The following is a 27,430-nucleotide window of genomic DNA, read 5'->3' on the forward strand; positions in this document are numbered from 1 at the left end:
AAAAGTGGTTCTCATTTACAATGTTTTATTCAATTAAATAAAAAATCATAAAAATAGAACTATATTAATTGGTATAATTTTATTGGATAAAAACATGAAGAGATAAAGTTTTGGGATTGGTGATCTCTCTTTAGTTAATATGACTGAATGAATAACATTTGTCCCAATATTTGGTGTCCTATTATGTATCAATCCAATTAAAAGGTCCCAACTAATTAAAAAAAAATCATAAAAACAAAATAATTTATTTTTTATTACTTGGTGAAATATTATTTACTTGGAATTAAAAAAAAATTATTAAATTCCAATTAAAACAATATTCTCACATTTATTAAAAGATTTCCAACCATGATTTTTTTTTTATAAATTAATATTTATAATAATGACCAAATTAAAACCTATAAATGAATGTAATTAACTACCTATATAATATTTATAATAAAAATTATCTCCATTAATAAAGAACCAAATTTTTATTTCTCTTCATCATATTATTAATAATAAAAATAAATTTCATAATAAATTAAAGAACAAAAGTAATATCATTATATCCTTCTCACTTTCGAAGCAAAGGTAATAGGTGTATGGGAATCCTATGTTGAAGCATGTTCATAATGGTGGGGCCACATTGATGCTTTTCATAGCAAAACTCAATAGAGAATCTCCAACGGCTACTCTCTGCGGTGGATCCAGTTATGTTACCGTTGCTGAGACTAATCATTCTCTTTCTTCATCATTTTCCCACTTTTCTATATAACCCTTCTTAACTCACCACCTTTCTAAACTTAGCAACTCTCTTACAACACAACACACATTTTTCTCTATTTTTGTACCATTATCACTAAGGTATTTTTTCATTCCTTCTTTTTTAAGGTATTCATATCTTTCTTCGCTTTTAAATTTCTGGGCTTGTCTCAAGTTTACCTTTTTTTTCTTCTTCATATCTTTTGTCACTTATAGATTTCTGGGTTTATCTCAAGTTATCATTTTTGCCATTTCTTTTTGGTTTTTTATATACCCTTTGTAACTTTTTTTAATTTCTGGGGCTGTCTCAAGTTTACCTTTTTTCTTCTTCTCATATCTTTTGTCACTTATAAATTATTGGGTTTATCTCAAGTTATAATTTTTTGCCATTTTGTTTTGGCTTTTTATATACCCTTTGTAACTTTTCAATTTCTGGGGCTGTCTCAAGTTTTATTTTTCATGTACTTTGTCAGTTTTAAATTTCTGGGTTTGTCTCAAATGTTGTTTTTTGGTTTTTCAAATCCTTTGGTACTTCTAAGTTTGTGGGTTTGTCTCAAGTTTTCATTTTTTTGCTTTGTTTTTTCAATGTGTAGTGTAACCATGACAGCTGAGGTTGTTTATGAGGTTAATGCTCAAGAAGGAACACAGAAAACTGAGGTTGTTGCTGCACAAGTAGAAGTGCCCCAGAAAGTTGTTGAAAAAGAAGAGAACCTTGTTGTTGTGAAGGATCCAAAGGATGAAGAATCCAAACCCAAAACTGTGGAGAAAAGTTCTTCTTACAAGGAAGAAAGTAACTTCCTTTCTGACCTCAAAGAGTTTGAGAGGAAGGCTTTGAATGAGTTCAAGACAAAGCTTGAAGAAGCTATCTTAGGTAACAATCTCTTTGAGAAAGAAGAACCACAAAAGAAGGAAATTGAAGAAGAGAAGAAAGAAGAAGGTGCTAAAGAAAGTGATGAGAAGGAAGAGGATAGAAAGTGTGAAGAAGAAGTTGAAGTAGAGAAAGATGTGTCTCTTTGGGGAGTACCCCTTTTACCAAGCAAAGGTGCTGAAGGCACTGATGTGGTGTTGTTGAAGTTCTTAAGGGCAAGAGATTTCAAAGTGAATGATGCATTTGAGATGCTTAAGAAGACCCTTAAATGGAGGAAGGAATCAAAGATTGATTCTATTGTGGATGAAGATTTTGGCACTGATTTGGCTTCTATAACTTACATGAGTGGTTTTGATCATGAAGGGCACCCGGTATGTTACAACATCTTCGGTGTGTTCGAAAGCGAAGAGCTTTACCAGAAGACTTTTGGAACAGAAGAGAAGCTAACTGAGTTCTTGAGGTGGAGGTGCCAATTGATGGAGAAGGGTATTCAGAAGCTGAATTTCAAGCCAGGTGGTGTTTCTTCTTTGCTTCAAATCAATGACCTTAAGAACTCCCCTGGTCCTTCGAAGATTCGCAATGTTGCAAACCAATTTCTTGCAATTTTGCAAGACAATTATCCTGAAATGGTAGCAAAAAATGTAAGTTCCAAACTTCCAATTTTCCATTTTTCTGAAAATTTTGTTTAGCAATGTGTTATTATGTTGAATCTATTTGACATTCTAAGTAACTAATGAATGTGTTTGTGTTTGATTGTAGATTTTAATCAATACTCCTTTCTGGTTCTATGCTCTGAATGCACTTTTATCTCCATTCTTAACTCAAAGAGCAAAGAGCAAATTTGTGGTTTCTCGTCCTTCTAAGGTCACTGAAACACTTATCAAGTACATTCCAATTGAGGAGATTCCTGTTCAGTATGGTGGTTTCAAGAGGAAAAATGACTCTGAATTCTCTACACAAGATGCTGCTGTTTCAGAACTCATTCTCAAGGCTGGATCAACTACAACTATTGAGATTCCTGCATTGGAGGTACCAACTTTTGTAAAAATTGTTCATTTTATGCTCTGAAAAGTTTAACTACATGCAACATGTGTGGTTTTTGCATGAATTGTTAGTCTATTAAAATTAAACTATATATGCATGAAACACAATTTTTCTCATTTTGGTAGAAAACCATGTACCAATTCATGATTTTTTTGCAAATTGGTTTCCATTAAGGAATGAAATGACCATGCAGAGAGCTAGAAAAACCATACTGAATACACCCCTATTACATACCCGTACCAAAGAGAACCCCGCATGGTGACACCAGATATCTTATTGTTTTAAAATTAAACTAAGTTTGCATTAAATGTCCAAGATTATATCTTAGTATAAACAAGTTTAGTAGAAGTATTTTATGTATTCTCTCTTTTGTACTTGACTATAGAAATAGGAATGTTGGATTTATAAGGTTGTTGCATTCAACAGGTTGGGAACACTTTGTGGTGGGATTTGACTGTGTTGGGTTGGGAGGTGAGTTACAAGGAGGAATTTGTTCCTAATGATGAAGGTTCTTACACAATCATTGTCCAAAAAGTGAAGAAGATTGGTTCAAATGAAGGGCCTATTAGGAACACATTCAAGAACAATGAACCAGGGAAAGTTATCCTCACTCTAGAGAACACATCAAACAAGAAGAAAAGGGTTCTGTATCGTTACAACAACAACAATAATAACTCATTCTGAGAAGTGTTTGTGAAGAACAAGAGGATTCTTTTATTGTTCTAGTGTTTGGTTTACATGATGATTTTTATATGGAGTATACTTTTTTTCTAAGTGAGTGATATTTGATTGAGAATTCATTTATTCCTATCCAAAAAATAGTTCATTCTTTTCTGTGACAATAATGTATGTAAAGTCTATTATTCACATATTCTTTCAAGATTTTGAGCAAAAATTTGGTTCATAATTGTAACTTGTGATAAGTTTCCAAGTCATGTCTCTTTTTTCTTATTGATATGTTTCCATCATCTTGTATACATTGATTATGATCAAAGGATCATGTGTCTCAAAAGAAGTGCTTCCTAGAGGCCCCTCTGATTCCTCTAACAAAACCAAGCAAGGTTTCAACAACAATCTCATTCAGCAAGAACACTCACTCACCATTGAAAACTCAGACCTTATCTTTACCCTTTACAACACTACCCCTTTTGGCTTTACTGTCACTAGAAAATCCTCCAATGATGTCCTCTTCAACTCTTCTTCAAACCCTGCATCAGTTCTTGTCTTCAAAGACCAGTACTTGCAACTCTCTTCCCACCTTCCTAAAAATAGCTCCTCAATATATGGCCTTGGGGAACATACCAAGAGCACATTCAAGCTGCAACCAGATTACCAAAAACCTTTGACTTTGTGGAATGCATATGTTCCTAGTACCAATGTTGACCAGAACCTTTATGGTTCTCATCCATTTTATATGGATGTGAGATCAGGTTCAAAAGATGGAAAAGTGAAGAGTGGAACCACACATGGGGTGTTGCTGCTAAATAGCAATGGAATGGACATTTTCTATGGTGGTGATATTATAACTTATAAGGTTATTGGTGGAGTTATTGATCTGTATTTTTTTGCTGGATCCACTCCTGAATTGGTGTTGGAACAGTACACTGAACTCATTGGAAGGCCTGCTCCTATGCCTTATTGGTCCTTTGGTAAGTCATAACTCATGTATAGTATAATGTTTTTATTTTGAGCTTAGTTTTCATGCATGTCAGTGTAAAGTGTTTTCTATTTTGAGTTTATACACTTCTCATGCAAATAAACATAGTTGTTATCTCTTTTGTGAAGGTTTTCATCAGAGTCGATATGGCTACAAGAATGTAAGTGATCTTGAGGGTGTGGTTTCAAATTATTCAAAAACAGGCATACCCCTTGAAGTTCTATGGACAGATATTGATTATATGGACGCTTACAAAGATTTCACACTTGATCCTGTCAACTTTCCACAGGATAAGATGAAAAAACTTGTTGACAATCTACACAATAATAGTCAGAAATATGTGCCAATCTTAGACCCTGGTACCTAACTCTAACACCATGCAATTTTTTATAACATACCCTTCTCTTAATGTTTATTGAAGAATCTCTGCATGTGTTATTGATTTAAGATAATTTTGTAAACAGGTATTGCTATAAATGAGACATATGGAACCTATGTTAGAGGTTTGAAGGCTGATATCTACATAAAGAGAAATGGAACCAATTATAAGTCATCAACACAACTCAACAACATAGTCTTTTCTCAAACCAACCCTTCTTTCTCAACCGTTCTCCAAAACTACATCAGAAACGCACGTTTCAACACTACTTCAACATCAAAACCATTAATCATTGTCACACCCCTTCAAGAATCTCATGTCCAAGGCACTGTTATCTGTGCCAAAAGCATTGGGATCCAAATCAAGATAAGGAGTGGTGGCCATGATTATGAGGGTATTTCCTATATCTCTGATGAACCCTTTATTATACTTGACCTTTTCAACATTAGAAAAGTGTATGTTGATATAGAAAAAGAAACTGCTATGATCCAAGCTGGTGCAACACTTGGTGAAGTTTATTATAGGATTTGGGAGAAGAGTAAAGTTCATGGCTTTCCTGCAGGGGTGTGTCCTACAGTAGGGGTAGGTGGTCATATAAGTGGAGGAGGGTATGGTAATATGTTAAGAAAATATGGTCTTTCTGTTGATAATGTTATTGATGCTCAAATTGTTGATGTTAAAGGTAGACTTCTTGATAGAAAATCTATGGGGGAGGATTTGTTTTGGGCTATTAAAGGAGGTGGAGGAGCAAGTTTTGGTGTTGTATTATCTTATACTGTTAAGTTGGTTTCAGTACCCAAAATCGTGACGATTTTTCGGGTTATGAAGACTTTGGAAGAGAATGCTACTGATCTTGTTGTTCAATGGCAAAAGGTTGCTCCAAATACTGATGATAGGCTTTTCATGAGGCTTCTATTGCAGCCTGTGACTTCAAAAAAAGTGAAAAAGAGTAAAACTGTTCGTGCATCTGTTGTGGCTTTGTTTCTAGGAGGAGTTGATGAGGTTGTTTCAATTTTGAGGAATGAGTTTCCACTTCTTGGATTGAAGAAAGAGGATTGTAATGAAACAAGTTGGATTGGTTCTGTTATTTGGTGGAATGATGATGATGCTTTTAACAATGGTGCAAAGCCAGAGACCCTTTTGGATAGGAATCTCAACTCAGCAAGTTTTGGTAAGAGGAAATCTGATTATGTGCAGAAAGCTATTTCCAAACATGATTTGGAATCAATTTGGAAAAAGATGATTGAGCAAGGAAAAGTTGGATTTGTTTTCAATCCTTATGGTGGAAAAATGGCTGAGATTGCTTCTGATGCTACACCATTTCCTCATCGTGCAGGGAATTTGTTTAAAATCCAGTATTCTGTGAACTGGGATGATCCATCAGAAGCTGCAGCACAGAATTTCACAAATCAGGCTAAGAATCTTCACAGTTTCATGACCCCTTTTGTGTCAAGTAATCCAAGAAGTGCTTATATAAATTATAGAGACATTGATATTGGTATCAATCATTTTGATAAGAATAGCTTTGAAGAAGGGAAAGTTTATGGCACTATCTATTTTAATAACAATTTTGATAGACTAGTGAAGATTAAGAATGCAGTGGATCCTGAAAACTTTTTCAGGAATGAACAAAGTATTCCAGTACATGCTTAGAGAACCAAATAGTGAAGATTAAAGCATATTGGTGAATATGTGGTCTTACTTTTTTATTGTTCATATAGTCTTATGAATATTGTGTCTCCTTTGAATAATTATATAAGTTAATAATTGAATTCCACTTTTTTTATCTTAGTATACTTGTATTTAATTTTGAATTAATTTTTTTTAATATTTTTCCTTCACTTATTCTAGTACCGGAGAAGATTCTAATTAAAATATTTTTGTGGTTCTCTTATTTAAAACTCTATCTTTTGTACGTTTTGTCTTTAAATTTTCTTGTGATGTGTGATGTTGTGCATTGATTATTGGGGTACTCTGAACTATTATTTAATCTTCCAAATTTACTATGCAAACGTTGTCATGTTCAATAAATAATTCTAAGAATCCGACACAAGCTACTGTTACATCATGTGGCCTAGTGATGTTGTGCATTGATTATTAGGGTACTCGGAACTATTATTTAATCTTCCAATTTTACTATGCAAACGTTGTCATGTTCAATAAATAATTCTTAAGAATCCGACACAAGCTACTGTTACATCATGTGGCCTAATTGGTTGCGAAAAATGCGCAATTTATGTTACACAAGTTCTAATCTTGTTGTCAATCTAAGATCTTATCAACAATAAATGTGTAAATATTGTGAATAAACGGATAAACAAGTACATAATTTTACATGTGTTTTTAATAGTAAAAATGTTATTATATTGTATATGAAAGGATAAAAGAGTCTTACCATATTATTGTTTCATTTGTTTTTTGTGATAATTGTCTCTAAGAAATCCTTACTCAAATATTATAAGTTGCTATGTGCTCTCGTTTAACTCATCTTTCTAATAGTTTGTTAATTGGAGCTATCCATTTATACACTCTAAAAAAAACATTGAAACAATCCAAGTGATGAGAAAAGTATTTCCTTGCTGACTCTAGTATGAATAGTTATGCAAGACATGTTTGTGGATGTGAATAAGTCTTTGGTCCACCATCACATTAAACAACTTATTTTGTTTTTAATATCATGACTTAGCCAATTTGACCAAGGCATACAATTGAATAAGTCCAATGAATGTGACATAGAGCTTATTGAAATCTAAGCTATTGACTCGTTTGCAATATTCAAGTCAGATTTATATTGGTTGGATTTATTTATATCAACACAACAACAAAATGATTGGGTGTCCCCAAATGGCTTAAACATTGGGATAATGAATTTATAAGAGAAAGTTTGACTTCAAATATTCATATGCATTCATATACCCTTAAACTTATGTCTCACTTCCTTTAATAACTTCTTTGTGAAACTTCAAAATACATTAAAATAGCAGCAGCAACAACTACAATAAAACACAATATGATATCCTTATTTTGGTGTTCAGGGAACATTATTGCTTATACATATATGCTTCCATAGTGGATATATAAAACTAATCTTATTTTTCACTTGACAATACATGTAAGAAAAGTCACTAACTATCTGATTTAAGAATAGGCATAACCTCAGAAGAGACTATTTCAGTGTGGATAATGGGCAATGTATTAGGCATTGAATATCCATCAAAATGTTGGTACTCATGAGTTCTTGCAAGCTCTATTTCTTCATAGTTTTGCTTTGCATTAAACCTTCTATCTCCCCCTTGTATCCTTTCTAGTTCCAATGTGACTTCTTTCATAGTTGGTCGTTTTCTCCCATTCAACTCTAAGCATGCATATGCAAGATTGGCAACTGCATTGATCTGTTCTTTATCTGATTCCTTTGCTACCCTTTTGTCAATAATCTCAAACAACTGATTTTCCTCCATAGACAGAACAAAATATGAAGCTAAATTTCTTGCTTCCTCAGAGCTTAACACAGATATTGGCCTTTTCCCAGTTATAAGTTCAGCAAGAACTACTCCAAAACTGTAGACATCACTTTTATCTGTAAATTGACTTGTATGAAAGTATTCAGGATCCAAGTAACCAAAAGTACCTTGAACTACTGTTGTAAGATGAGTAGCTTCTATGGAAACTACTCTTGATGTTCCAAAGTCTGCTACTTTTGCTCTATACTTTTCATCCAAGAGTATATTTGTTGATTTGATGTCTCTGTGATAAATGGGCTGAGATGCAATGGAATGTAGGTAAAATAGAGCTCCTGCAATTTCTACTGCAATTCTTAAACGAATATCCCATGTCACTGGCAAGTCTTCATTTTCGACATGCAAATATTCGAAGAGGTTGCCATTGGGAATGAATTCATAAACAAGCAAAGGAATTTTTGTCTCCAAACAACATCCTAACAACTTAACCACATTTCTATGGTTGATTTGTGAAAGAACAGCAAACTCGTTGATGAATTCTTCAACCTTTCCTTGGACCTTAAACTTTTTCACTGCAACAATTTTACCATCTACAAGCATGCCTTTGTAAACTGTACCTTGGCCTCCCTTTCCAAGAACTCTATTCGCATTAAATTTGTCGGTGGCCCTTTCTATGTCCTTTAAGGTAAAGAATATTTTGTGAACACTAACTTCCTCAGTAGACAATCTTTGTTGTAACAACAAACCTCCGTTTCGTTTGAAGAACTTTTCTTTGCGTTTCTTTATCACTCTTTTCCTTAAAGCTTTATATGACCACCATAGACCAAAGAGTAAAATAACAGATCCAAGGCTTGATGAAACTCCTACACATTTGGACATTGTGTTCAGTGTGAGAATAGTTGGATAGTATATATCATACTACAAAGTTAAAATGAATGCATTACATGCAGATGTGAGTGAATATATAGAATCCTGATCAACACATAGTTCGCAGGGATGGAACTCGGCATCGCCAAAACTGCCCCTCCTAAATCAATTCCTTAATATACATTATATATTATATATGATTTCGGGTAGAAGTTAATTATGGTTGATTTTTCTTAATGCGTGTTCAACTTTTGTCCCCTGTACCCATTTTTCTGGTTTGGTTTCTAAGGAGGTGACATGATTAGATACAATATGAACCTAATAATATTTTAAACTTTCTCATATTGCACTATTGTTGAAGATAACTTTAAGTTTTGTCTAACCAGTATGAACCAGAATATAGAACAACTTTTTTGGGGGAAGGAAATAGAGATTAAACGTACCTTCTATAGCCCACTTTTTGGAATGAGAATGATTATTCTGACTATACCAACCATTCTCATCAACTACACCTGAAACATTGAGAAGGAAGTGATTAAAAGTGTAGTGTGTGTATGAGTATATATTATGTGGTGATTAGTAGAACTTTGATGTGTGAAATTTGAATAATTAATGTATATCTAAGTTGCTGGAGAGGGATCATACGAGTGCAGCTTCCAGAAATATAGGGATTGCCTTCGAAGCCATCATTACACCCACATTGCCAACCTGATGAGTTTTTGTTTTGTGAGGAAGAAGTAATATTTGAGTTATAGCATTGGGAATGTGAAGAGTGATTCAGCTGGTTGGAATGATTGCTCATCACCTCGTTAACAATCTCCCACTCAAGTACTGCAAAAACAAGTTCATGTCTATCCAACTGATATAGGGACTCATTTTTAACACTACTACTAATGAAGGCATGATTACACACATCAGTCTTACTTTCGTTATTCATATCTGAAAGTGTTACATTATATTCTGAAAGGTGAGAAGGTAGTGAAGCCTTGCAGCAGGACATGACGCTGGAACCAATACCATAGAAGCTTTTGTCATTGTGATCACAAATGGACACACAACCACCAATTGTTGACCCATCTGATTGCAAAAAAGCAAGTTTGTTGCAACCATAGGCCACAAATTTGTTACCATATTGGGAATACCTGAAAGGACTTCCTTTCAGGTCTATGACTGACGTATTAGTTTTACCATGGCAATTCCAATAGAAGACTGGGTTCATTATCTCAATAATATAATCAAAACCAATGTCTCTCACCTCCAAATTCAGAGATTTAAGGTAAGGTGTATAGTATCTGCATTCTATCTCAAACCACTTGTCCACATAGCAACTTGGATCTTTCATTCCAAATGGATAAGGGATGGAGACATCGCCACATGTTGAATCACAACCAGGCTGTGCTATAATCCAATTTGGTGGATAAAATGAATATAATGAATATACAGGCAATATTATCAAAATGATTATGTGAAATGTAAATTGCAGAATCATTGTAGCTAAAACAATGATACTTATTTTAGAATTTGGAGAGAGTATGTGAAAGTGTAAGTATAACTGTGTATCTATCTTAGATAGAAGATACCTTGTTATACTCAATGTTTATGTCTATGACCTTCACATCTTCTATTTATGAACAAAAATCTTCAACAGTGAATTGTTCTATATTACTTCTTTTGCCACCAAGACTTGTGCCTGCTTGACCCAAGTAACTTCCAAGAAATTATGTTAGCTTTACAAAGCAAAATATCATAGTCACTCAATTATATCAACTACATTATTAGTGATAAGGCAATTAATAAAATAAATTATGTTCTATATGATTGGTCACCAATATCACCCGGTTAATGAAATAAGATTGGTCACCAATACCCTTTCCTTACTCTCATGTTATAAATGAATTCCCTAATATTTAAATAAAGATTAATGAAATAAGTGAAATAAATTGACTATAATTTCAAGGTCTGATGTACTGTCCGAACATGAGAACTGCACTTCAACTTCTTAAAATTCGTTGGGAATTAATTAAAGTTGTGTAATAATAAAAATGTTTTTTTTGCAATAAAATGGTGATTTTTTTTTTGCTTAATATGAGATGAGGTATCAAAAATGAGAGTTGTATTTCACTCATTTAAGTTGGAATCATGGATAAAAATTAAACCTTGCTCAAAATAAAACCTAATGAGCAAAACATTTTTATACAAAGAACTAAGTAGTCTTGATTACGTGACCCTCATATGAATGCATAGGATGGAAATCTTATATTGTCAAACACAACAAAAAAACAAAAAAATATTTTTCCATGTTATTTAATGATAAATATTTAAACAAGCTTAGGATATAAAATAATTCATACAGTTAATGATATTATCATCTTAGTATATGTGGACAGAGTGTTAATATCTTGATTTATTGAGGTCCTTTTGGTAAATTTTGTAGTGGGACATATGTTACTAACTATAATTTAATGTTTTCTTAACTTCTTAATCATATAAATATATTTCTCTATCTTATTTTCTAACCTTTTTAAACTCTCAAAATAAACATAAAAAAAACTTATTCATTAAAATAAATACAATTAATTTTTCTCCCCTCCTTTCCATCACTCATTTTACTTTATATATCAAATTTATATTTTGCTTACATTTATCACAATTTCTTGATGTTTAACTTTTCACATGTAAATTATTCACAAACAAACCGAAGAACTCACATGTAAGATTCATGTAAGATTTTTCTAACATTTTTCTCTCCCTTCATTCTCATTTTATATCTTGTCACGAGTTAACATTTCGACTACATTCTTCACAACTCTTCCGTATCAAATTTCTCACAGATAAATTTTTCTTTCCTCCAGTAACTCCTTCTAGAAGTCATTCAATTTTATCATTTCAAAGGGATCATCAATCTGTGCAAACGCACAAGTATAATACTAATAAAATAAGATAAAACCGAATGCATATGAAAAACGTGGCTTGGTTCTAACGAAAGTGAGTGGTCATTATAAATATCTTCTTTTCCTGCTTCATATCCACATCATTTTCATGTCTCTACCAATGACAGTACCTTTGTTCTTATGCATATGTTTTGGTCTCATCTGTTCATATGTTGTAGCAGATGATGGAAATTCAGCTGCTGGTTTTGGTTACACAATCTCAACTCTCAACAATGCTTCCTCAGGACAATCTTTGACTGCTAACCTTAATCTCATCAACTCATCCTCTGTCTATGGAAATGACATCAAAAACCTTAACCTTACTGCCAGGTGAAAACTAACACTATTGTTGTATTAAACCCTCAATTTGATTCCAACTATATATAAATATCGTATAATTAATAATGATTGATAATAATATAAGGTTTAAATAATCATTTACTTCTTTTCTCACATCAACTATTTATATGACACGTATATAGACAAACATAAATATATGTCACAAACAATAGGCAACTAACACAGTTGCTGCATAACTTGCATTGCATCAAACCATGAATTTCACATATAACCATGATACTAAATTGTCCTACTTATGACACATTAAGATTCAATTGTTCCCTTCTAACATCTACTATTTATATCACATACAAAAATACATATATGGTATGCATTAGAATATGTTACTTGCTGGTTTTTTTTGAGTTGCAGTTTTGAGACCAAGGACAGGTTAAGGATAAGAATCACTGATTCTAACAACAAAAGATGGGAAATCCCAGAAGAAGTGCTTCCTAGAGGCCCCTCTGATTCCTCCAACAAGACCAAGCAAGGTTTCAACAACAATCTCATTCAGCAAGAACACTCTCTCACCATTGAGAACTCAGACCTTATCTTCACCCTTCACAACACTACCCCTTTTGGCTTTACTGTCACTAGAAAATCCTCCAATGATGTCCTCTTCAACTCTTCTTCAAACTCTTCAAACCCTGCATCAGTTCTTGTCTTCAAAGACCAGTACTTGCAACTCTCTTCCCAACTCCCTAAAGATAGGTCCTCACTTTATGGCCTTGGGGAGCATACCAAGAGCTCATTCAAGCTGCAACCAGATTACCAAAAAGCCTTGACTTTGTGGAATGCAGATATTGGTAGTTTGAACGTTGATCAGAACCTTTATGGTTCTCATCCATTTTATATGGATGTGAGATCAGGTTCAAAAGATGGAAAAGTGAAGAGTGGAACCACACATGGGGTGTTGCTGCTAAATAGCAATGGAATGGACATTTTCTATGGTGGTGATATTATAACTTATAAGGTTATTGGTGGAGTTATTGATCTGTATTTTTTTGCTGGATCCACTCCTGAATTGGTGTTGGAACAGTACACTGAACTCATTGGAAGGCCTGCTCCTATGCCTTATTGGTCCTTTGGTAAGTCATAACTCATGTATAGTATAATGTTTTTATTTTGAGCTTAGTTTTCATGCATGTCAGTGTAAAGTGTTTTCTATTTTGAGTTTATACACTTCTCATGCAAATAAACATAGTTGTTATCTCTTTTGTGAAGGTTTTCATCAGAGTCGATATGGCTACAAGAATGTAAGTGATCTTGAGGGTGTGGTTTCAAATTATTCAAAAACAGGCATACCCCTTGAAGTTCTATGGACAGATATTGATTATATGGACGCTTACAAAGATTTCACACTTGATCCTGTCAACTTTCCACAGGATAAGATGAAAAAACTTGTTGACAATCTACACAACAATAGTCAGAAATATGTGCCAATCTTAGACCCTGGTACCTAACTCTAACACCATGCAATTTTTTAAAACATACCCTTCTCTTAATGTTTATTGAAGAATCTCTGCATCTTTTATTGATTTAAGATAATTTTGTAAACAGGTATTGCTATAAATGAGACATATGGAACCTATGAGAGAGGTTTGAAGGCTGATATCTACATAAAGAGAAATGGAACCAATTATAAGGGTAAAGTTTGGCCTGGAGATGTTTACTTCCCTGATTTTCTAAATCCAAATGGCCAAGCATTTTGGGGTGATGAAATCAAATTATTTCGGGACCAACTCGCATTCGATGGCATTTGGCTTGACATGAATGAAGCATCTAATTTCATCACCTCTGGTCCCCTTCAAAATTCAAGTCTCGATGACCCTCCCTACAAAATAAAAAATTCGCAAATTAATAACAACGCAATCCCAGCAACATCTTTGCATTATGGTAATGTCACTGAGTATAATGTCCACAATTTGTATGGATTCCTACAAACCAAAGTAACTCACAAGGCTCTAACTAATATAACTGGTAAAAGGCCATTCATTCTCAGTAGATCAACTTTTGTAAGCTCTGGTAAATATGCAGCACACTGGACAGGAGATAATGCTGCTTCATGGAATGATTTGGCATACTCTATACCATCAATATTAAATTCTGGAATCTTTGGAATTCCAATGGTTGGGGCAGATATATGTGGTTTCTTAAGAGATACTAATGAAGAACTTTGCAGGCGCTGGATCCAGGTAGAATTGACCGTCAAACACAGTATTATAGGATAATCTTTTCACTCTCTGTATGATACTAATTATTCACATATGCTTGCTTAAGAAAGACTATAGTAGTTACAAAACAAAACTACAGAACAACCAGATGTTACTAAGTATTCACAATGCCACATCTACTTGTCTAAAACTATAGTTACTTAGTATTCACAATTTGACATACTTGCCTAAAACTATAGAAGTTACCAAAATTACATGTGGAAACTGCCATGATTTTTTGGTTAGTGGAAAATATGAAGGAATCATATGTGAAATGAAATGCACATTATAACAACTATATATACATGTCTAACTTTTTTCTTTTCCTCTTTCTAGTTGGGAGCTTTTTACCCCTTTTCAAGAGATCATTCTGATAAAAATTCAAGGAGGCAAGAGCTTTACCTTTGGGACTCAGTTGCTGCATCAGCTAAGAAAGTACTTGCCCTCCGATATCGACTGCTCCCTTATTTCTATACACTAAATTACGAAGCACATGTTAAAGGAACACCTATTGCACGACCCCTTTTCTTTTCGTTCCCCGAGGATGTCGCAACATATGGAATAAATTCACAGTTTCTACTAGGCAAAGGGGTTCTAGTGTCACCTGTACTAAAATCCGGGGAAACCAAAGTCGAAGCATACTTTCCTGCAGGAAACTGGTTTGAACTTTTCAATCTCTCGAAATCTGTGACTGTGAAATCAGGCAAGAAAGTTACTCTTGATGCACCATCTGACCACATAAATGTGCATGTCGGGGAAGGTAATATTTTGGCCTTGCAAGGAGAAGCAAAAACAACCGAAGCCGCGAGGAAGACTGCATTTGAACTCTTGGTTGTTGCTAGTAGCAATGGAACTAGTTCTGGACAAGTCTTCTTAGATGATGGAGAGACACTTGACTTTGCAGGAGGGAATGAAGATTGGACATTGGTAAAATTTAATGCCACATTAGTGAACAATAGTATTTCTGTTGCATCTAATGTCACTAATGGAAAATATTCTCTAAACCAAAAGTGGACCATAAACAAGGTAACTATCTTAGGGATACCTAAGGGTAAGATATCAACTAATAAGAAGAACGGGACACTGACAAACTCAAAAGGGAAGAGTGATGTGAAGGCACAGTTCAATAGCTCCTCTGAGTTTGTTACTGTAGAAGTTACAGAATTGTCACAGCTTATTGGAGAGGAATTTAAGCTGGAAATTGAAACCAAGTAGAGAAAGTAAGTTCTCACTATAGCTGCAATGCAAAAATAAGTAGTACCTTTTTTTTCCCAATGTTCATGAAGTGTCATGTTTTGTATAAGAACTAAGTACCACAGAATAATGTCAAAAACTCAGCATGGCTATGAAGCTCAATTATGAAAATATCTGTATGTCAATATGAATGGCAAGTACTACCTATTACTGGAGGTAGCTTATATTTGATGCACTAAATGTAGCAGTTACTCTTATAATTTTTTACACTCTACCTAACAACTTTACACGTTTAAAACAATAATTTGGATGTTTATTATTAACCATGCATAACTAAGAAATATTCTTTATCTCCTCAGTGACATCAATTCTTGTAGTTTTTTTTAACTTGACAGACTAATATGCATGATACAGCACCCTAAATGACTTCAATCAATATAGAAATCCCAACTTACATGCAGGTTTGACATTATTTTATTATTTGTTACTTGAAATGCTAGAATTAATTATTTACTCATAAACCAGCTAAAATACTGGAAACATTTTTTTTAACATTTATATTCAAGCACGAAACCTTAGGAGAAATTGAACTCCTTAATCCTTATCACTCATCAAAAACAGACTTGATTACCACTCCTTTAAATTAAATACTTTCTCTTGCAAACCACAAGTTAATAAAACATTTTGCATAAAGATGCAAACCATGATTCATGAATAGCAACATCAGATTATATTTACAACTCAAATAATCCTGATTGATAAAAAAATTAAACCTTAAAGAAGTTAACACAACAATATAATTGATATTGATATATTCATAATGTTGGGTAATAGAAGAGTGTAATATCTATGTAATATAAGTGTAAAAATTTATATACAGTTACTATATTATTTAACATTTATTTCTATTAAATATAAATGATAGACGTGCATGCCCAATTTTGTCCGGCCAGAATAATTTTTCAAAAATAAAAATAAACATGTGTCAAAAATGCTTAATGAGTAATTGTTGGCTCAATAATCATGAGATATTATCTTATTTTCCTTTTTAATTTGTAAACAATTTTTTAAATGGGTATTCAATGACTAAATGAGCACTTACTATCATAATTCATAATTATAGACAGATTCCATTTCTGGAAAAATAAAATACATGTTAAATGTCACATAATTTTCGTTTTCTTAATTAAATAAAAATAAAAAGTGTATTAAAAGTATCTTCAAATGGTTGTTTTTTGCTGTATTGGTAGCTAATGCAATAATTTGGAATTTTGTAATGACACTATGAACTTTACACCACCTTCACCCTTTCCACTTTACCATAAAATATTTGCACTAAGGCAATAAAAGTGGATTCACCACTGTGACTTGCATCCAAAGAAGACTAGAACAGCACACATTAGCAAGTTATTCATTCATCATATATACTGAAACAATCTTAAGCAAAAATGATTTTTCATTCACTGTTTATACATGTTATAATGCTACCTACATAAACACCTTTCGCTGATAAATCAAAATCAGTATATTAAAAACATTCAATTAACTTGAAAATCAAAAGACATTACTTCACTTTGGCGTTATACACCAATATCACCGCATTTAGGGGTAACTGTTCGCCAACGCTGCAACGGTGGTTGCTGCCGTAACCACACACCCATCCTGGTGGCTGGACTCCTATCGTCCTTGCGTCGACACCATGGAAGCCACACACCACTCGGCGGCTGCCTCCGCCAGTTCTGGCTATGGTTGCCGCCGCATGAAATTTGTGGTCTAGGGATTTCAATTTTCAATCCCTTTGGTTCTTTCTTTTGTTGCTGGAGAGGGGTAACGTGCTGTTGTCCTTTTCTTTTTCTTCACAAGTATCCTTTCGAGGCAAAATCCTATTCGAGGAGGGAATTCACACACAGGTAAGGCTAACTCTCCCGACAAAGATTTTTCATTTATAAGACTCGAGATACTTTTTTTATTCCCATTCCCTTTTTTTATTCATTGCATTTTTTAAAAATTTTGTATTTATTGTTTGTTATATTATTTTATTATTATACGAACACAGTGTTGGTTAGGTAGTATAAGGCCTTAATGATTTTCCAATATAGATGGTTTGATAAATGACACTTGTTAGGACGAACAATCACGAAGTCCGAAAGAAGTTAGTTATTTACAAAAAAAAGAGTAAAAATATTATTTTATTATTACTAGTGTGTATAAGCACTTCGTGTCTGCCGGCGAATATTGTGTGATACTACATATTTAATTTTTATATATTTCATTTTTTTGAATTAAAATGTATTTGTTGTGTTCGATGTACTTTATATTATATTTTTTGTGTGATTATGATAATGTTTAATTTAAGATGAGATATGTGGTTAATTAATGCAGTGGTGGTAGTTACTTATGATTATATAGTTTTTTTGTAAAAATTAAATAATGTTAAGGGCAATATAGAAAATGAAAATTACACCATGAGAGGAGAAGTTATTTCGGCTGGTATAAATTATTCACTTTATTACTTTGATATACATAATGGTCTGAATCTATATCATCATCATTATCCATTAATAAACTGAACTAATAATGAAAGTGAAGTGTTAGTTTAATGTGTTTAGTACACTTCATAAGAGTAGGCAAGCTCACAATACAATCTCTTCCTTTTATCAAGAGGGAAAGGTTGGTATTACAAAATTCCCTAATTATTGCATTACCTAAAAACAACCCTTCGGATTTTATAGAGTCACAAAAAGATACATAGTGTACTTTATTTTATTTAACTAAGAAAATGAAAATTATGTGACATTTAACATGTATATTTTCTTCTTCTAGAAGTGGAATATGTTAGGATAGTAAGTGATTATTAAGCTACTTAAAGAAAAGAAAATAGGATAATATCTAATGATTATTTAGTTAATAATTACTCATTAATCATTTTTGACACATGTTTATTTTTATTTTTGGAACACGTTTATATTTTTGAAAAAATATTTTGGGCTGGACAAAATTTGGTGTTCACATTCATCATTTATATTTAATTATTATTAATTCTTCAAAAATTAATACAAATGAATAATAAATAATGTAATAACTATATATAAATCTTTACCTATATATTACACTCCTTTTCTATAGCTCTGTTACCCAACACTATAAATATATCAATATCAATTATATTGTTGTGTAAACTTTTTTTAAAGTTTAATTTTTTTATCAATCATGGTTATTTGAGTTGTAAAACTACAACAGTTTATGTCACTGAGGAGATAAAGAATGTTTCTTAGTTATGCATGGTTAATAATAAATATCCAAATTATGGTTTTAAATATGTAAAGTGGCTAGGTAGAGTATAAAAAATTATAAGAATAACTGCTACATCATCAAATATAATATATTAGCATTAATGTTGAAAAATCAATAAAAAACTAATAATTTTTTTATATTTTCACTAAAAAAATAATTTTAAATAAAAACTGGTTAGTATGATCAGTTCGGTTCAATTGAAAAAATAACTGATATAACCGGTTTTAACTAGGAGAATTGCATGACCGATATAATTATTGTACCATACTGATAATGGGACCGATTTTGGAATAGATTTTGGTCATTGTTTTTATTAAAACTTCAGCATATACTATTATTTGTTTCTTTGGTGTTTTCTTTTTTTGGTTTTTTGTTTTAATCATTTCTCTTGTCATTTGTATCAGATAAGCCATATGACAAACCATAAAGAGGATTGTGAATTGAGGAATCTGACACAAAATTCAAAGGACAACTTCAAATTGTTACACTTTAGTTGAGAAAGGAATTAGTTACTTACCAAAAGGTGAGAGATATTTTTGATACAACTAAACAGAAAATAACATTTTCGAAATGAATTTGAACTTTGCCCCTTTTATCTAAAAAATGTGAAATATTGTAGTTGTTATCATTGAGCTTTTTCATATGCAAGCAAAACCATTTGTATCCACACATGCCTTATAACAATTTTAAGAAGAAAAATCTGAAAGATTATTAATTGCCTTATCACTAATAATGTAGTTGATATAATTGAGTGGCTATGATATTTTGCTTTGTAAAGGCAATATAATTTCTTGGAAGTTACTTGGGTCAAGCAGGCACAAGTCTTGGTGGCAAAAGAAGTAATATAGAACAAATCACTGTTGAAGATTTTTGTTCATAAATAGAAGATGTGAAGGTCATAGACATAAACATGGAGTATAACAAGTCCTCTTCTATCTAAGATAGATACACAGTTATACTTACACTTTTACATACTCTCTCCAAATTCCAAAATAAGTATCATTGTTTTAGCTACAATGATTCTGCAATTTACATTTCACATAATCATTTTGATAATATTGCCTGTATATTCATTATATTCATTTTATCCACCAAATGTGATTATAGCACAGCCTGGTTGTGATTCAACATGTGGCGATGTCTCCATCTCTTATCCATTTGGAATGAAAGATCCAAATTGCTATTTGCACAAGTGGTTTGAGATAGAATGCAGATCCAGTACTTCTAATTCTGGTTATACACCTTACCTTAAATCTCTGAATTTGGAGGTGAGAAACATTGGTTTTGATTATATTATGATAATGAACCCAATCTTCTATTGGAATTGCCATGGTAAAACTAATAAGCCAGTCATAGACCTGAAAGGAAGTCCTTTCAGGTATTCCCAAGCTTATAACACATTTATGGCCTATGGTTGCAACAAACTTGCTTTTTTGCAATCAGATGGGTCAACAATTTGTGGTTGTGTGTCCATTTGTGATCACATTGATGACGTCAGCTTCTATGGAGGCAAAGGTTGCCATGGCATATCCTGCTGCGAGACTTCACTACCTTCGCACCTTTCAGAATATAATGTAACACTTTCAGATATGAATAACGAAAGTAAGACTGATGTGTGTAATCATGCCTTCATTAGTAGTAGTGTTAAAAATGAGTCCCTATATCAGTTGGATAGACATGAACTTGTTTTTGCAGTACTTGAGTGGGAGATTGTTAACGAGGTGATGAGCAATCATTCCAACCAGCTGAATCACTCTTCACATTCCCAATGCTATAACTCAAATATTACTTCTTCCTCACAAAACAAAAACTCATCAGGTTGGCAATGTGGGTGTAATGATGGCTTCGAAGGCAATCCCTATATTTCTGGAAGCTGCACTCGTATGATCCCTCTCCAGCAACTTAGATATACATTAATTATTCAAATTTCACACATCAAAGTTCTACTAATCACCACATAATATATACTCATACACACACTACACTTTTAATCACTTCCTTCTCAATGTTTCAGGTGTAGTTGATGAGAATGGTTGGTATAGTCAGAATAATCATTCTCATTCCAAAAAGTGGGCTATAGAAGGTACGTTTAATCTCTATTTCCTTCCCCCAAAAAAGTTGTTCTATATTCTGGTTCATACTGGTTAGACAAAACTTAAAGTTATCTTCAACAATAGTGCAATATGAGAAAGTTTAAAATATTATTAGGTTCATATTGTATCTAATCATGTCACCTCCCTAGAAACCAAACCAGAAAAATGGGTACAGGGGACAAAAGTTGAACACGCATTAAGAAAAATCAACCATAATTAACTTCTACCCGAAATCATATATAATATATAATGTATATTAAGGAATTGATTTAGGAGGGGCAGTTTTGGCGATGCCGAGTTCCATCCCTGCGAACTATGTGTTGATCAGGATTCTATATATTCACTCACATCTGCATGTAATGCATTCATTTTAACTTTGTAGTATGATATATACTATCCAACTATTCTCACACTGAACACAATGTTTAGCATGGGTGTTGTACTTGGTATAAAACATCATTTTCAATATTAATATAGGAGCAATCATGTTTAGAAGACATATAATATCTTATGTTATTGGGCCAAATGTGTAGGAGTTTCATCAAGCCTTGGATCTGTTATTTTACTCTTTGGTCTATGGTGGTCATATAAAGCTTTAAGGAAAAGAGTGATAAAGAAACGCAAAGAAAAGTTCTTCAAACGAAACGGAGGTTTGTTGTTACAACAAAGATTGTCTACTGAGGAAGTTAGTGTTCACAAAATATTCTTTACCTTAAAGGACATAGAAAGGGCCACCGACAAATTTAATGCGAATAGAGTTCTTGGAAAGGGAGGCCAAGGTACAGTTTACAAAGGCATGCTTGTAGATGGTAAAATTGTTGCAGTGAAAAAGTTTAAGGTCCAAGGAAAGGTTGAAGAATTCATCAACGAGTTTGCTGTTCTTTCACAAATCAACCATAGAAATGTGGTTAAGTTGTTAGGATGTTGTTTGGAGACAAAAATTCCTTTGCTTGTTTATGAATTCATTCCCAATGGCAACCTTTTCGAATATTTGCATGTCGAAAATGAAGACTTGCCAGTGACATGGGATATTCGTTTAAGAATTGCAATAGAAATTGCAGGAGCTCTATTTTACCTACATTCCATTGCATCTCAGCCCATTTACCACAGAGACATCAAATCAACAAATATACTCTTGGATGAAAAGTATAGAGCAAAAGTAGCAGACTTTGGAACATCAAGAGTAGTTTCCATAGAAGCTACTCATCTTACAACAGTAGTTCAAGGTACTTTTGGTTACTTGGATCCTGAATACTTTCATACAAGTCAATTTACAGATAAAAGTGATGTCTACAGTTTTGGAGTAGTTCTTGCTGAACTTATAACTGGGAAAAGGCCAATATCTGTGTTAAGCTCTGAGGAAGCAAGAAATTTAGCTTCATATTTTGTTCTGTCTATGGAGGAAAATCAGTTGTTTGAGATTATTGACAAAAGGGTAGCAAAGGAATCAGATAAAGAACAGATCAATGCAGTTGCCAATCTTGCATATGCATGCTTAGAGTTGAATGGGAGAAAACGACCAACTATGAAAGAAGTCACATTGGAACTAGAAAGGATACAAGGGGGAGATAGAAGGTTTAATGCAAAGCAAAACTATGAAGAAATAGAGCTTGCAAGAACTCATGAGTACCAACATTTTGATGGATATTCAATGCCTAATACATTGCCCATTATCCACACTGAAATAGTCTCTTCTGAGGTTATGCCTATTCTTAAATCAGATAGTTAGTGACTTTTCTTACATGTATTGTCAAGTGAAAAATAAGATTAGTTTTATATATCCACTATGGAAGCATATATGTATAAGCAATAATGTTCCCTGAACACCAAAATAAGGATATCATATTGTGTTTTATTGTAGTTGTTGCTGCTGTTATTTTAATGTATTTTGAAGTTACACAAAGAAGTTATTAAAGGAAGTGAGACATAAGTTTAAGGGTATATGAATGTATATGAATATTTGAAGTCAAACTTTCTCTTATAAATTCATTATCCCAATGTTTAAGCCATTTGGGGACACCCAATCATTTTTTTGTTGTGTTGATATAAATAAATCCAACCAATATAAATCTGACTTGAATAGTACAAACGAGTAAATAGCTTAGATTTCAATAAGCTCTATGTCACATTCATTGTACTTATTCAATTGTATGCCTTGGGCAAATTGGCTAAGTCATGATATTAAAAACAAAATAAGTTGTTTAATGTCATGGTGGACCAAAGACTTATTCACATCCACAAACATGTGCGTGTTGCATGGTAGTGACTATTGACACACTAAGTCAGCAAGGATATATTTTGTTAAAATGGTAGGAGGCATGCTTGAATCTTCTTGATGAAACAAGAAAGATGACAAAAGAGAATGAGAAAGAATGCTTAAAGAATTGATATTTCTCATTACTGAAAATGAATGAATTGAATTACAAGGAATAAAGGAATCGTCATTTATATACTAACTAGTTAATCGATTAATTAAACTCTTAATCGATTAACGAAAACAATATTACAACTAACAAACCGAAATCAAGTAACAACTTTAACATTATTTCTCATCACTTGGAGTGTTTCAATGCTTTTTGTTATAACTAACCAAACTATAGCTTCCCACTTCATATTTAAGTATATACATGTTAGGTTTCTAGATTACTCTATTTTTTAATATTCCATATTTTGTCTTAAATAATTTTCTTTTGTCAATAGTAGTCATTGTTCAGCTTTAATCCTACTTCTTAATGCAGAAAAACAAACACTGAAGTTGTTGAGTATATGTTGTTGCGCCTAGATTTTTGGTCGAACACCGCTCACACGATTGATTTGGAGTTGCCATCATATTTTTGTGGTCAAAACATAGAAAACTCTTTCAATGTCCAAATATTGGAAAGACTTGGCATTTAAACTAGATCTCTAGACTCGGGAGTCGGTCACGGATCGAGGAAGGTATTAGCACCTCGTTCGCCCGTTATCAAACGGTACCCACAATAATCGAATGGAACTAGATATACTCTAAAGCTTGTTAAATTAATTAATTATTTATAAAAAATGTTTTTATTTTTTTTATTTTTGTGTCTGACAAGAGTTCGTCTTGCTCCTATGTATCACTGGATGCAATATGGAAATTAAGATTACGTAGTTCTTGGGTAAAAAATATTTGTCTAGTGATTGATTTTAGAAAATGTTTGGGAAACATATTTATGCCACTTGTCTGAAAAATAAGAATATAAATGTATATGTCTTATAAATTCATTAAATGAATGTTTAAGCCCTTTCAGGATACCTAGTCAATTTTTTTATTATGTTGATATAATAAATCCAACCAATATAAATGTGACTTGTCTAACTTAAACTTCATTAAGCTCAATGTGACATCCTTAGACTTATTCAATTTTATGTCTTGGCCAAATTGGCTAAGTCATGATATTTAAAACAAAATAAGTTGTTTAATGTGATGGTGGACCAAAGACTTATTCACATCCACAAACATGTCTTGCATAACTATTCATACTAGAGTCAGCAAGGAAATACTTTTCTCATCACTTGGATTGTTTCAATGTTTTTTTTAGAGTGTATAAATGGATAGCTCCAATTAACAAACTATTAGAAAGATGAGTTAAACGAGAGCACATAGCAACTTATAATATTTGAGTAAGGATGAGACAATTATCACAAAAAACAAATGAAACAATAATATGGTAAGACTCTTTTATCCTTTCATATACAATATAATAACATTTTTACTATTAAAAACACATGTAAAATTATGTACTTGTTTATCCGTTTATTCACAATATTTACACATTTATTGTTGATAAGATCTTAGATTGACAACAAGATTAGAACTTGTGTAACATAAATTGCGCATTTTTCGCAACCAATTAGGCCACATGATGTAACAGTAGCTTGTGTCGGATTCTTAGAATTATTTATTGAACATGACAACGTTTGCATAGTAAATTTGGAAGATTAAATAATAGTTCAGAGTACCCCAATAATCAATGCACAACATCACACATCACAAGAAAATTTAAAGACAAAACGTACAAAAGATAGAGTTTTAAATAAGAGAACCACAAAAATATTTTAATTAGAATCTTCTCCGGTACTAGAATAAGAGGAGGAAAAATATTAAAAAAAATAATTCAAAATTAAATACAAGTATACTAAGATAAAAAAAGTGGAATTCAATTATTAACTTACATAATTATTCTTATTCAGTGGCATAATAATGAAAGGAGACACAATATTCATAAGACTATATGAACAATAAAAAAGTAAGACCACATATTCACCAATATGCTTTAATCTTCACTATTTGGTTCTCTAAGCATGTACTGGAATACTTTGTTCATTCCTGAAAAAGTTTTCAGGATCCACTGCATTCTTAATCTTCACTAGTCTATCAAAATTGTTATTAAAATAGATAGTGCCATAAACTTTCCCTTCTTCAAAGCTATTCTTATCAAAATGATTGATACCAATATCAATGTCTCTATAATTTATATAAGCACTTCTTGGATTACTTGACACAAAAGGGGTCATGAAACTGTGAAGATTCTTAGCCTGATTTGTGAAATTCTGTGCTGCAGCTTCTGATGGATCATCCCAGTTCACAGAATACTGGATCTTAAACAAATTCCCTGCACGATGAGGAAATGGTGTAGCATCAGAAGCAATCTCATCCATTTTTCCACCATAAGGATTGAAAACAAATCCAACTTTTCCTTGCTCAATCATCTTTTTCCAAATTGATTCCAAATCATGTTTGGAAATAGCTTTCTGCACATAATCAGATTTCCTCTTACCAAAACTTGCTGAGTTGAGATTCCTATCCAAAAGGGTCTCTGGCTTTGCACCATTGTTAAAAGCATCATCATCATTCCACCAAATAACAGAACCAATCCAACTTGTTTCATTACAATCCTCTTTCTTCAATCCAAGAAGTGGAAACTCATTCCTCAAAATTGAAACAACCTCATCAACTCCTCCTAGAAACAAAGCCACAACAGATGCACGAACAGTTTTACTCTTTTTCACTTTTTTTGAAGTCACAGGCTGCAATAGAAGCCTCATGAAAAGCCTATCATCAGTATTTGGAGCAACCTTTTGCCATTGAACAACAAGATCAGTAGCATTCTCTTCCAAAGTCTTCATAACCCGAAAAATCGTCACGATTTCTGGTACTGAAACCAACTTAACAGTATAAGATAATACAACACCAAAACTTGCTCCTCCACCTCCTTTAATAGCCCAAAACAAATCCTCCCCCATAGATTTTCTATCAAGAAGTCTACCTTTAACATCAACAATTTGAGCATCAATAACATTATCAACAGAAAGACCATATTTTCTTAACATATTACCATACCCTCCTCCACTTATATGACCACCTACCCCTACTGTAGGACACACCCCTGCAGGAAAGCCATGAACTTTACTCTTCTCCCAAATCCTATAATAAACTTCACCAAGTGTTGCACCAGCTTGGATCATAGCAGTTTCTTTTTCTATATCAACATACACTTTTCTAATGTTGAAAAGGTCAAGTATAATAAAGGGTTCATCAGAGATATAGGAAATACCCTCATAATCATGGCCACCACTCCTTATCTTGATTTGGATCCCAATGCTTTTGGCACAGATAACAGTGCCTTGGACATGAGATTCTTGAAGGGGTGTGACAATGATTAATGGTTTTGATGTTGAAGTAGTGTTGAAACGTGCGTTTCTGATGTAGTTTTGGAGAACGGTTGAGAAAGAAGGGTTGGTTTGAGAAAAGACTATGTTGTTGAGTTGTGTTGATGAGTTTGTGTAGTGTTTGAAGCAGTGAAGGAAAGTTGGATACACTGATTCTGATGTTGGTGTTGCTGCAAAAGTAGCAGATATAGTTATAAGAAGAAAGAGAGTTTGGGAAAGATGAGCCAAACAAGTTTTTGGCTTTGCCATTGGTGGATTATGTGATTGTTTGTATGTGTGCAAATTGCAGAAAACACATTGGTGGATGTGTAAGGTTATATACAGATAATGGGGAATTTATTACATAACTAAGATCTACTGTTTTTCATCAAAAAAATATTTAATAATTATAATTTTAATTTAAATAATTTATTTTTAACCAATTAGAAATAATGATATTTGGGATAATACAAAAAGTGGAATAATAAATGTGCTCCCCAAGTATGATATACTAATCCACGATAAAAAATGACATGTCAAATAAAATATTTTACATATTTATTATTATAATTTTATTATTTTTACTTTATTATTATTATTGATCTGGAACAACATATTAAACACCGGATCTTCCAAAATAAAACTATGTGAAATATGGTTGAGGAATTTGTTATCATATA

The 27,430-nt window shown here is 32.8% G+C and overlaps 6 protein-coding genes and 1 long non-coding RNA gene across 10 annotated transcripts; 4 read left to right on the forward strand and 3 right to left on the reverse strand.

Moving 5' to 3' along the window:
• On the forward strand, nt 685-20,423 carry LOC109329467 (patellin-4-like). 2 transcript variants are annotated; one of them, XM_019563148.1, is made up of 6 exons: nt 686-846; nt 1,338-2,253; nt 2,372-2,641; nt 3,083-3,343; nt 20,353-20,358; nt 20,408-20,423. In XM_019563148.1, exons 2-4 carry the CDS (start codon nt 1,345-1,347, stop codon nt 3,338-3,340), a joined length of 1,437 nt encoding a protein of 478 aa, XP_019418693.1. In that variant the 5' UTR covers nt 686-846; nt 1,338-1,344; the 3' UTR covers nt 3,341-3,343; nt 20,353-20,358; nt 20,408-20,423. The 2 variants fall into 2 exon arrangements, with proteins under 2 accessions (XP_019418694.1, XP_019418693.1); XM_019563149.1 differs by lacking the exons at nt 20,353-20,358; nt 20,408-20,423 and having other exon boundaries at nt 685-846; nt 3,083-3,345.
• LOC109329464 (berberine bridge enzyme-like 21) lies at nt 3,627-6,464 on the forward strand. The gene is made up of 3 exons (XM_019563144.1): nt 3,627-4,305; nt 4,442-4,672; nt 4,778-6,464. The coding sequence occupies exons 1-3, from the start codon at nt 3,642-3,644 to the stop codon at nt 6,343-6,345; spliced, it is 2,463 nt and encodes an 820-aa protein (XP_019418689.1). The 5' UTR covers nt 3,627-3,641; the 3' UTR covers nt 6,346-6,464.
• LOC109329471 (wall-associated receptor kinase-like 8) lies at nt 7,687-10,787 on the reverse strand. The gene is given in 4 exon segments (XM_019563153.1): nt 7,687-9,013; nt 9,461-9,497; nt 9,528-9,578; nt 9,580-10,787. Coding segments are annotated over 4 exon segments (2,211 nt in total). The 5' UTR covers nt 10,507-10,787; the 3' UTR covers nt 7,687-7,817.
• On the forward strand, nt 12,063-15,921 carry LOC109329462 (alpha-glucosidase). 3 transcript variants are annotated; one of them, XM_019563143.1, is made up of 6 exons: nt 12,063-12,277; nt 12,659-13,374; nt 13,511-13,741; nt 13,847-14,481; nt 14,836-15,719; nt 15,750-15,921. In XM_019563143.1, the coding sequence occupies exons 1-5, from the start codon at nt 12,069-12,071 to the stop codon at nt 15,712-15,714; spliced, it is 2,670 nt and encodes an 889-aa protein (XP_019418688.1). In that variant the 5' UTR covers nt 12,063-12,068; the 3' UTR covers nt 15,715-15,719; nt 15,750-15,921. The 3 variants fall into 3 exon arrangements, with proteins under 3 accessions (XP_019418688.1, XP_019418687.1, XP_019418686.1); XM_019563142.1 differs by having other exon boundaries at nt 14,836-15,744; nt 15,880-15,903; XM_019563141.1 differs by having other exon boundaries at nt 14,836-15,921.
• LOC109329473 lies at nt 15,740-16,494 on the reverse strand. Its single transcript, XR_002105537.1, has 2 exons — nt 15,969-16,494; nt 15,740-15,897 (listed from the first exon to the last, which is right to left on the reverse strand). It is a non-coding gene; the product is annotated as an uncharacterized LOC109329473 (long non-coding RNA).
• On the forward strand, nt 19,689-22,940 carry LOC109329470 (wall-associated receptor kinase-like 8). The gene is given in 4 exon segments (XM_019563152.1): nt 19,689-20,951; nt 20,953-21,003; nt 21,034-21,070; nt 21,614-22,940. Coding segments are annotated over 4 exon segments (2,232 nt in total). The 5' UTR covers nt 19,689-20,003; the 3' UTR covers nt 22,810-22,940.
• On the reverse strand, nt 25,258-27,064 carry LOC109329466 (berberine bridge enzyme-like 21). Its single transcript, XM_019563147.1, has one exon. It carries the CDS (start codon nt 27,018-27,020, stop codon nt 25,398-25,400), a length of 1,623 nt encoding a protein of 540 aa, XP_019418692.1. The 5' UTR covers nt 27,021-27,064; the 3' UTR covers nt 25,258-25,397.

Source organism: Lupinus angustifolius, chromosome LG16 (genome assembly GCF_001865875.1).
Source record: "Lupinus angustifolius cultivar Tanjil chromosome LG16, LupAngTanjil_v1.0, whole genome shotgun sequence".
In the NCBI taxonomy this organism is placed as follows: Eukaryota; Viridiplantae; Streptophyta; class Magnoliopsida; order Fabales; family Fabaceae; genus Lupinus; species Lupinus angustifolius.